This window comes from Halyomorpha halys, unplaced genomic scaffold, assembly GCF_000696795.3.
Source record: "Halyomorpha halys isolate HHAL.00 unplaced genomic scaffold, Hhal_1.1 Scaffold75.1, whole genome shotgun sequence".
Lineage (NCBI taxonomy): Eukaryota > Metazoa > Arthropoda > Insecta > Hemiptera > Pentatomidae > Halyomorpha > Halyomorpha halys.
This window is the reverse complement of record NW_027112173.1, coordinates 174,682-185,380: the sequence shown is the minus strand read 5'-3', so window position 1 is coordinate 185,380 and position 10,699 is coordinate 174,682. Positions and strand designations below refer to the sequence as shown.

The 10,699-nt window shown below is 31.0% G+C and overlaps 1 protein-coding gene and 1 long non-coding RNA gene across 9 annotated transcripts in view; one reads left to right on the top strand and one right to left on the bottom strand.

Annotated features, from left to right (window-relative positions):
* LOC106692880 (putative leucine-rich repeat-containing protein DDB_G0290503) overlaps positions 1–8,170 on the bottom strand; it is a 38,434-nt gene extending 30,264 nt beyond the window's left edge. For all 8 annotated transcript variants that reach the window (XM_014439100.3, XM_014439104.3, XM_014439105.3 and 5 more), the window contains exons 1-9: positions 7,956–8,170; positions 7,789–7,874; positions 7,642–7,694; positions 7,328–7,564; positions 6,413–6,507; positions 6,007–6,142; positions 5,705–5,922; positions 2,688–2,819; positions 675–830 (exon numbers count right to left, since the gene is read on the bottom strand). In XM_014439100.3, the coding sequence (XP_014294586.1) occupies positions 675–830; positions 2,688–2,819; positions 5,705–5,922; positions 6,007–6,142; positions 6,413–6,507; positions 7,328–7,564; positions 7,642–7,694; positions 7,789–7,874; positions 7,956–7,994 (1,152 nt within the window). In that variant the 5' untranslated portion in view covers positions 7,995–8,170. The remainder of the gene's footprint in view (positions 1–674; positions 831–2,687; positions 2,820–5,704; positions 5,923–6,006; positions 6,143–6,412; positions 6,508–7,327; positions 7,565–7,641; positions 7,695–7,788; positions 7,875–7,955) is intronic.
* Positions 8,171–8,231: 61 nt separating this feature from the next.
* LOC112210597 (uncharacterized) overlaps positions 8,232–10,699 on the top strand; it is an 11,884-nt gene continuing 9,416 nt past the window's right edge. The window contains exon 1 of the long non-coding RNA XR_002945225.2: positions 8,232–8,685. This is a non-coding gene — a long non-coding RNA (uncharacterized lncRNA). The remainder of the gene's footprint in view (positions 8,686–10,699) is intronic.

Below are 10,699 nucleotides of genomic sequence, written 5' to 3'. Positions count from 1 at the left end.
CTTGTATCATTTACTTTATATGTTATTGCTTCTGCTGTTCATATAAAATCTAATACTCTGTTATTTCTTTTTTATATATACATATTGTTATACATCTTATTTTAATTTCTTTTTTTTTCATTTATGTGATTTTTCACTATACTTACATAACTTTTAGCCCCTAACTTAAGTGTACTTTATTGTTATCTTATTATCTAACATTGCCAAAGTATTTTTAGTTGTTTCGTGTCTTTTTTTATCACTGATGACGCCCTGCAAAGTGAGGTGAATGGTTGGCAAATAAATACTTGATAACTAATTTTCGTTCCTTCTGACCACATCCTTCATATTTAGTTACAGTTAATCATTTTTATATATAATACAAACTCATTACTATTCTTCTAGCTCTATTTATTTTTACTTTACTTTATTTACTCATCTTTTATGTTTTAATTATACATTATTATTACCTTTTAATTGTAATTATTACTCTAATTTTTATTTTTCATATTTACTAAATTGATATAAAGTAACACATTGATTGACAATTGTTTGTTGTAAAATCTTGAGTAATCTCCAACTAAGTAATTCTCTTGATTTTATCACCACTATCTACCATTGTCCATAATTTTAAATTAATTACTGTTAAAATAAATTAATAGAAACAAATTAAAATAGTATATGAAAACTGTTACCTTTTTTTCAAGTTCTTCTTGAAGTTCCCGTACCTGAAGATCAATGACATGCTGCCCGAGAGATTCTGGCAAAATAATATTTTCAGACTGGCTGTCGGAGAAACATTTAGAATCATCTTTTACCCTTGTCAATTCTGCTATATACTCAGACTGCTCCTGTAAGTTTAGAAAAAAATAACATATCTTAATGTCTCTTCAACATGAAAACAAAACATAAAACTTAATGAAGAAAAGAAGTAAATAAAATTTTCTTTTTGAAAATTATGGTTTAAACTCAGTCTGAAGTGATTCAGCCAAGTTGCTTCGTGATGATGAAATTTATTCCAATTTTATTTGTTGTTTTTTTAACTAAATGTTAACTTATATCTAAATCATTTAAATGAATGACAATGCTTGCTTAGTTACATTTCTTTCATTATACACAGCATAATGCTTTCCACTGACTAATTCCCCTTGATAACATAGTTTTCTTCAACAATATTTGCCTCAGTTTTTATGAAGTATTAACGGTTTTTGGAAAATATCAATCCTCATAAAACAGGTACATAAGAACCCAAGAATTTGAATATAGGTAGAGTGTTATTGGAAGACGGAAGCTCTCACAAAGCTTATAAAGGAAAAAATTATAAGAGGAAGGAAGATAGTGGCACATTGAATTCTACACATTATGGGATAATTTTATTCAAAAAAAAAAGAAAAGAAAGACCATTTTATTCCTTCATGGAAATTGTCAGTCCATATACAGCTGGCATATGGGTAATTAGCAATGAGGATGGACTTCTGGAGGCGATATTATACCATTTATACACTTCAGCATATTTCAAATAACATAATCAGAGATTAAGTACATCAAACAAAAATGTTTCTTCAAACAATTGAAATAAAAAGGCTGGAATGGTATGGCCATTTACAAATAGGAGGAATAGTGGCCAAAAATGAATCTTCCACTATCGCCCAACAGAGGAGGCGAAAAATAGGATGACCCAAAAAGAAATGATTGCAGAATATGGAAGAGGGCATGATTTTTTAGGAACTAAAAATGAATGAATGTTGTAAAAAAACGTTAAAAAATAATTTAAAATTTTTTAAATAACATTTCGGTTGACTCGATAGCGAATATCTTGAAAATTATAAGAGATGCTAAAAACAAAAATAGTATAAATATTTTTAAAGGAAATGATGTTAGCTTTAATTTGTAATAGAAAATTTGTTTTTTCACAATGCACAGTTTTTGAGATATAAGTGAAAAATTGAAATAAGGGACTTCTCAGACCACTCTCCCTATGTTACGGAAGTGGGAAGGATGTTTACTTTAAGTACATTACCCGATGTACCCTCAACAAATTTCCGAAGTCAAATACTTCCCTTTTAACAACAATACTTCTGTACAGAAAAAAAATTATATTTGGACTACTTAGGGGGTGTCGTACTTCATAAGGAAGTACCATTACTAGGCCAACAGCTTTGCAAGGTGATTTAGTCGACCACCATCAAGGCTAAAAAAAGATACAAACACTTAAATGGTATAAACATAAATGATCAAAGTAAATGAAAAATAAAAAGATGTACAGTGAAATATAAAAATGAAATAAGAATAATAAAAGATTTTAGACAATTAATGAAAATAACAGATAAAAAAATAACGGATAAAGGAAATAACAGATAAAAAAAAATTCTTTTGTGTGTACTGTTTAATATTTATTATTTTTTTATCTGTTGTTATTCCCATTTCTATTAATTGTCTATTTTTTTTTGGATTTTTTTTAGCCTTGATGAAGCCCTACAACAAGGGGCGGAATGTTGGCTCATAATAAAGAGTTTCACAACTATTTGAGTTTTTATTTACCATCTTTCTTTTAATTATAAGATTTATACATGTTAGTTCCAAAACTGATAAGTAACAGTTTATCCAATTAACCAGATAAATGTATAACTAGTCAATGCAATCGCATAAATTGATTTTAATAGCTACTAACATTATTGATTATTGTAAGCTGTTCAATACCTACTTACATTATTGGTTATTGTAAGTTGTTCAATCGCATTTTTCAACCTAGTTATTTCATCTTCTAAATCAGCTCTGAAATCATCGGATAGCTTTCTTTGAATTTCTGCCTTTTGTATGATGTTTTTCAACTTTTTCACCTGAAATTAAGATGAAACATTATAATGTTACGAGACAAAAGTATCTTAAATAACTAAAATGGGTAGGGCACCTTAAGGGGTTAACAAAAAGTTTTTTTTTAAAACTGCTTTGGTGATTTTAATATTACATTAAAAAATATTGGAAACATGTCCCCCCGATTAGTTCCAATGGGCCCTAGGAGCCAAAGAAAAAATATTTTAACTATCAGCAATTTTTTAAATTATTGTTTTATGATCTTACTAAGTGTGAATTTCTCAACAGAAAAAAAATTGAAGGTAAATCATGAAAGTTAATGAACCAAAAATTAATATTTTTTGATTACTAAGAAAATTTGTATTTGAGGTTTTCTTGAGGCGCAATAAACTAATATCAATTTTGTTTCTCACAACAAAAATATTTTACCCCATTTTGCTAAGTCTGCTAATACAAATTGTTCTCTCATTATGACACAATGGAGCAATTATAGCACAAGGACAATAAGTATGAGATTTGGGTTTCCCATTATTTAAAGACAAAACAAAAATTTCAACACGTTACCATCTGTACATCATCACTGGCTCGATTAGAATTGGATCCTTTTCTTAAACACATTGTTACTGGGGAAGAAAAATGGGTTTTCCATATCAATAATGAGTGAAAAAACAGTGGCTAAGCCCAGGTTAAAATCTATTCCAATTCCTAAACCTGGACTTAACCCAAAAAAATGATCTAATTATATGCGAGGAATTCTGCATTTTTAACTTTTGAATATGAGTCAAACTATAACTGCTCAAATTTACTCTTAGCAATTTTACCAACTTCACTCTAAATTGTCTGAAAAAATCCCTAATTTTATCAATCGTCGAGGAGTACGCTTGCAACAAGATAATGCAAAACCGCATATAGTCAGAATTACTCATGAAAAACTGAAGGCTTTAAAATGTGAAATTCTTCCTCATCCAAGCTACAGCCCCGATATTGCCCCATCTGATTTTCAACTCTTCCAATCCCTTCAGCACTTCCCTTCTGGAAAAACATGTAAAGTTCAAAATGCCATTTTAGGTTTATGTGATTCTCAACAACCTAATTTTTATAAACAGGGGATCGAAACCCCGAACAAAATATGAGAGAATGTCATCATAAATGAAGGTGATTATACAATTGATTGAATATATTTAGTTAATAAATGCTGAATTTTTTAAAACTAAAATCTGTTTTCCATAAATACTTTCTTTCTAACCTTATAGCTAGGGGGGTCTTTTACACGAGACTAATAACCGAGTAAGGCCCACCAAGCCAATCTGGTAATAAAAAAACATAAAATAGACTTGTTAAATAAAATAGAAAATATTATTTTCTTATTCATCACTAGAGAACACTGTGCTATGAGTAAAATATTGAAATAATTTTTACTAACGCAGAAAAGTGGCACAGAATATTTTTGTAAGGAAAAGTAAAGTTAATATTCATTATTTGCATCTTAAGAAACTCCGGAATGATGAACATTCATAGGGATTGAAAAATGAAATTAGGAAATGGTCGCAATCACAGAACAGTGAATACATCCACCCATCACAACAGTTCTGATGAAGATCTGCATTGTGGGTCGAAACATTGTCAATTAATAAATAGTACAAAAATATTTTGTTCTTCTCAACTGGAACCCTCACCATCGCCTTCTAATTATTATAGGATCAATCATCTATTATTATTATCCACCATAGCCAACCAATCTCCAGGATCTCTAGCTCTCTCTTTCCATCTTTCAATATTTAACCGCCTTCTCCACATCGTCCAGTCATCTGATCCGGGAGGTCCTCTTATCTGTTCCTTCCCAGTTTCCTAGCATCCTCCCAACGTGTCCTATCCATATTATAAGTGCTCTTATCACTAAAGCCATGATGTTGAGTTTCCCAAAAAGTTTCATCAGCTGCTCATTTCTTCATCTGCTCTAAATACCATTCTCTGAGAATCCTACCCCATATCCTTCTCAATACATTTAATCAGGCTCCCCAGGTAATTAAACTGGATTACAGAACTGAAACTCTGTTTTCTCGGAAAGTCACTTTGCTATTCACTTCCTTATTCTCTCTTCTTGAACTTTTCATGTACATAGTCACTTCACTAACCTTGAGACCTAATTTAAACGTTGCTTCTTCGAATTCCTAGAATGTTCCTTGTAATGCTGTTCGGGTTCTAGGGATAATTACCACATCATCTGCTGTTGAAGCAGCCAATTGTAAATGGAACCTCCTGGATTAGTTCTGATTGAACGAATGGCTACTTCTAGTACTATATTAAAATAAAATTGTTTTGCTCAATTTTTTCTTCTTCCGAGGGCCTTTGATATTGTTCCAAATCACAAAATTGCTATAACTTAAACATGATTCAACATACCTAAACGAAACTTGGGAGTGGTTTAGGCTTGTATAAACTACAAAAAATGACACAAATTGGACTTATGTATTATAAAAGCAATACAAGTCATTTTTCCAAAAATCTTTTTTTAAAGCAGATGGGTTTATATATTTGTCCAAAAATTTAGGAAGTGAAGATAGTTATAACAATATAGTAATAAAAAACTTAAGCGGAATCTAACCTCCATCAGTTTAAAGTTTTGTTTTCCAATATTCTTTCGTTTGGAAAAATGAAAATCTACATACAGATAGAGCTAATGGACAGTAACAGTTATCTTGAAGCTATTGAAGGCAGGATCAGAAATATTGGAATAGTCCTCACTGTGAAAATTTGGATTGTTCATAACATATACCATATATATGCCTCACATTAATAGACAATGTCACACCTACTTATATTGGAAGTGAGAGACAAGAAACCTTTCTGAAATCCTATTTTAAACCAAGTAAAGAAGAGCAATAAAAAATTATACAATTGACGTACCTACCTCTTCATTAATTCCTTGCTTTTCATCATTGAGCTGTGATACTGTATCTTCTAATTCACATTTCTGCAGTTCCAAGTTCTCAATAGTAGCTTTCAATTTTTCAACTTTAAAATTATCATTCGTTTTTTGTGTTTCACAGATGTGTTCGTTATCTTCAGATTTTTTTATTTCTGACTTCAATTTAGATATTTCAGCATCTTTTTTTTTAATGTCACATTCTGAAACATAAATAAGTATGCTTAAAGACAAAGACTTAGCCTATCCTAAATTTTGAGAAACAAGAAAAATAAAAGTATATCTACCTAATTTAGCAACAGTCTCTTTTGTTGACTCGAGTTCTTCACTTAATTCCATTTTTAAAGAAGTCAATATATCAAAATCCCTCCTAAGTTTCTTTAATCTTGAAGGTTTTTTTGTTGAGCTATTGGTTTTAGAACCCTGAAGAGAAGATTTATTATAAAGTAAATAACACATCACATCACAAGATTTGTGAATACTGGAATAAGAGATGAATACTTATGAAATTAGATTGTTATGAAAATTAAGGGAGACGAAAATGGTGAAGATAAGGAATGGTTAGAAAACACTGTTCTAAGGAAATAATTTCAATTATATGCTCAGAATATGTAGTATAAAAGAAAACTTAATCATTTAAATTTTTGTCAATAATGGTACTAATTACATATAAATAAAAGTAATATAAATTACCATGCTCTCTTCAGTAGAAGGACTAGAAGTGTAGGTGATCGGAGTTCCGAAGTTAGATGGAGTGCGTACAATAGATCCTTCGACATTAGCAATACCTATAACAAATTTTAATAATAAAATGGTTATTGTATGGTATCACAAAATAAAAATGATAGTCATTAGCGAATTTTAAGTCCCAATCATTTTCCTATGTCCATTAGTTTATGAGTTATCACACAAATTTAAACTAAATAGCTTATTAAATGCAAAAATAAGGATTCTGCATGGGATATTATGCCCAACAGAAGGTGATAAGCAGTTCAAAAACAGAAAAAAATCTGATCTAGATGTCCTAAACGAAACAAATGTTATAATTCAAAAACGTATATATATGTCAAAAATTATATTTTTTAATGACAGCAAATAATTGTGATGGATACATAAGAATTTTTAGAATAATAATAAAAATAATTATTTGAAAATTTATTTGGATGCTAAATACGGTACTTAAACAATTTTATAACCAATCACCATTGTGAATCTGACTATGTAACCAACAATGTTATCTGGCAAACAAAGTTGACGATCATCCATTTAACTTCCTGGACTATTATAACCCATGATTAACCCAAACGAGAGAGTTATGACTAAATAAACAATTAAAATTAAGAATGGTTAACAACTTTTTAAATGGCTACAATAGTGTAATAAAATACATAGGTACTGTATCATTTCAAATTAGACATTGTTTTAAAAACCAACAACCTAAATTTTAATACATACATATAATACATAATCATACATTTAATACATAATCAATCTAAAAATAAGGAAAACTAAGATCACAAATACATCAAAACTTGATACATATCAGTAGGTATCTTGTTAGAAGCCAGAATAGAAAACGCTAAAAAAAAAAAAAACTTGAGTACTTACAAATTTCTGAAACTTTTGAAAATATAAGTTCTCTAGTTATGTTATTTTTTGGAACATCAACAAATTCCTGGAGGAAGTCAGTTAACTGGCACTGAGTTGAATGAGGTAAATCAATCATTTTCTGTTGGAGATCATTGTTAGGGTGATGCAATGAACAATAAATAAGAAATGCTGTAGCATGTAAAACAGCTCCTTCTTTAGTTTTAGGACAACCAAAGTCCATCGATTTGTAATGCCCTTGAAAAGAGATAAAGATAAATAAAAATCAAATAATTTATTTTTAAGAAGAAAAGATAAAATAAACCATTAAATACCTTGCAAATAGTTGTAGTATTCTTCAATATTAGCTTCTCCATCCCTTGATAGTCTGTCATAAATGAAAAAATTGATTTTTAAAACAATTTCAGATGAATATCAACCATGAATCTAATAATTAAATTGGAATAAAAGAAAAAACTTACAAAGATTTCAACAAACGAGGAAATAACCCAGCTATAGACAAATCTTCAATTTTTGCAATATTCTCCTTAGGGTCCAAAAAATTGGCCTAAAATCACAAACAAATACAGTATTCTATTGAAGTCATAAAACGAACATAAGTATTTTGAAATATTAGACAAACACCCACCCAGGACACAAGTAACTTTCCCCATTCGTCAAGCTTCATGTTTAATTCTTATTTACCTAAAAACAACTAACTGTCATTGGCAAAACTTATATTTACTAACGGCGGGTATGTTTACGATTCTAACGGTTTTTCTACCCCATGAATTTAAACTTTCATTGTCGTTACGATTTATAATCGATATCTTCATTTCACCTTAAAATGATAAAACATTGCATTAAATCATATGTTTCAGGTGTGATGAATGTTAATGAAGGTAAAAAAAAACAAATACTTGCTTTATTTAATTCATGACAATCAATCAATACATTTTTAAACACTAGTACAACTTCAAATAATTATTTTTACGACAATGGCTTTACAACATCGATATTAATCGTTATCAGATCCACTGTCGATTTAATCGAATCCTGATTACACTCTTGACAGTGGAGGGAAATATATTTTGCATATAATTATATCAAATTAAACAAACATTTTATTTGTTTGAGTTTGCGAAAAAACCCACAGTTCTTGACATCTAGTCTTTTAATAAATTTAGAAAATACATAGACACCTGCTGTTTTTGGAATTTACTGTAGTGACAAAATTATATGAGAATCTTAACAAGGCAGTTTGAAATTATCATTTTTGGAAATTATGCTATGTTTGATACTTCTTAAGAGTGTGGTGTGAAACAAGTGGTTAGGAATTCTAACTGGATTACTTTTTCTAGTTTCATTTGATAACTATTGTAAGTACTCAAATGTAAATATCTTTTTGAAGAGCATTTTTAGTCATAATTAACTTCAGCTTATGACATATAGATTTATTTTTAACCTTCTTATAACTAATATTATAATTGATGAGTTCATCCTTGATAACCTGACAAATCATTTGTTTCTTTTGTATCGACTAGATACAGTTCAGTTTAAATGTAATCTCAGAAGTTTGTTGGAGGATGAGGTCCAAGAGGAAAATACACTGATAAGTGAAACTTTTTTTCTGTGTGTTACAATTTTTCAGCTGAAATTGTAGTCCTTCATTAAGGCTGTGCAAAAAATAAGAGAACCAATTGTGTGAAAACGTGTAAATGTAAAGCATGTTAATATGGGTCGATTAACAATATAAAGGTATGAGGTTCACTCGCCATCCCAATTTTTTAGCTGATTTTTTTTAATTGTTCCTTAAAATGTCCAGGTAAGTATATTGGTCCATAATTCCATCAATGAACACTAAATTTCCAACACCAGAAGCTCCAGAACACCCCCACACTATGACACTTCCACCTCTGTGTTTAAATGTTGGGGTCAAATTCTTAGTTTTAAAAGCTTGGTTTGATTTCCTCCACACTTTTGACCTTCCATCTGGCCCAAAAATATTAAATTTGGACTCGTCAGAGAATATGACCCTTTCCCAGAAATTATTTGGTTTATTTACAAAGTCCCTAGCAAATTGCAGACGCTTCTTCCAGTTTATCTTACTGATGAAGGGCTTTCTTCTTGCGACTCGACCACTGTATCCTTCCCTTCTTAGAATATTTCTGACTGATTTTGGATGCACTTGAATCCCATAGTCTCTATTTATTCTGATGCCCATTAAGGTGGCGGTAGTGTGGATTTGCATGGACTTCAGCAAGAATAGCTCGCCTGTGGTGATTCTCCAGTTTCCTAGGTCGTCCAGCTCATGGTCTATTCTCAAGAGATTTTAACTCTCTTATGTCTTTTTAGTACATACCGTACAGTAGCATGTGACTTATTCAATAGATGTGCAATTTTCCATAGAGATAAGCCCTGCATTTGGTAGCGAACCATATGCTCTCTCAAATAACGAGAAACGCGCATGTTGAAAAGAAATCAGTTTCGCAGGCACAAGTAAAGCTAATACTGAACTAAAAGTTGAGTATAGAGATAGATTTATACAGATAACACTGGAAAGATGGTCATAGTACAACAAATAGGATTAATATTGAAAGTGTATTGAAACTTTTTTGACCTATCATTAACAAATGACATTCTCCCTTGTTTGATATTATTGAAAAAATGAAAATAAATAAATATATTTTTTAATGAGGTGTAGATAGTTGACCGTAGATTAATGCTTGAAGAAGTTTGTCGGGGGGTGCGGTCAACAAAGAACAACATAAGTAAACAAAACCATATTTATTTATTTTATGCCGACGTTGCGACCTGAGTTTCAGGTCTTCATCAGGGCGATATGCTAGAAGATGTAGAAGTCTGGGAGAAGAATCATTGCTGAGAGAGGAGGTCAGAGTTTGATGAGATGTGACAGGCTGAGTTGAATAAGCTTGAAGAGCAGTAGAGGGCTGAGTTGAAGGATTTCGATGAGAAGGGGTAGCAGAATTGCGCTGTGAAGTGGTCAATGTGATTGTTGTTGATGAGATCTAGATGTATTGTATCTTCTGGTGTAGTGACGTGTATATAGATGGTTGTTATCACGTCGTTGGCCCCGTGTTACTGGATTCATAATGAGGTGTAGATAGTTGACCGTAGATTAATGCTTGAAGAAGTGTGTTGGGGGGTGCGGTCAGCAAAGAACAACATAAATAAACAAAACCATATTTATTTATTTTATGCCGACGTTTCGACCTGAGTTTCAGGTCTTCATCAGGGTGATATGCTAGAAGATGTAGAAGTCTGGGCAGAAGAATCATTGCTGAGAGAGGAGGTCAGAGTTTGATGAGATGTGACAGGCTGAGTTGAAGGATTTCGATGAGAAGGGGTAGCAGAATTGCGCTGTGAAGTGGT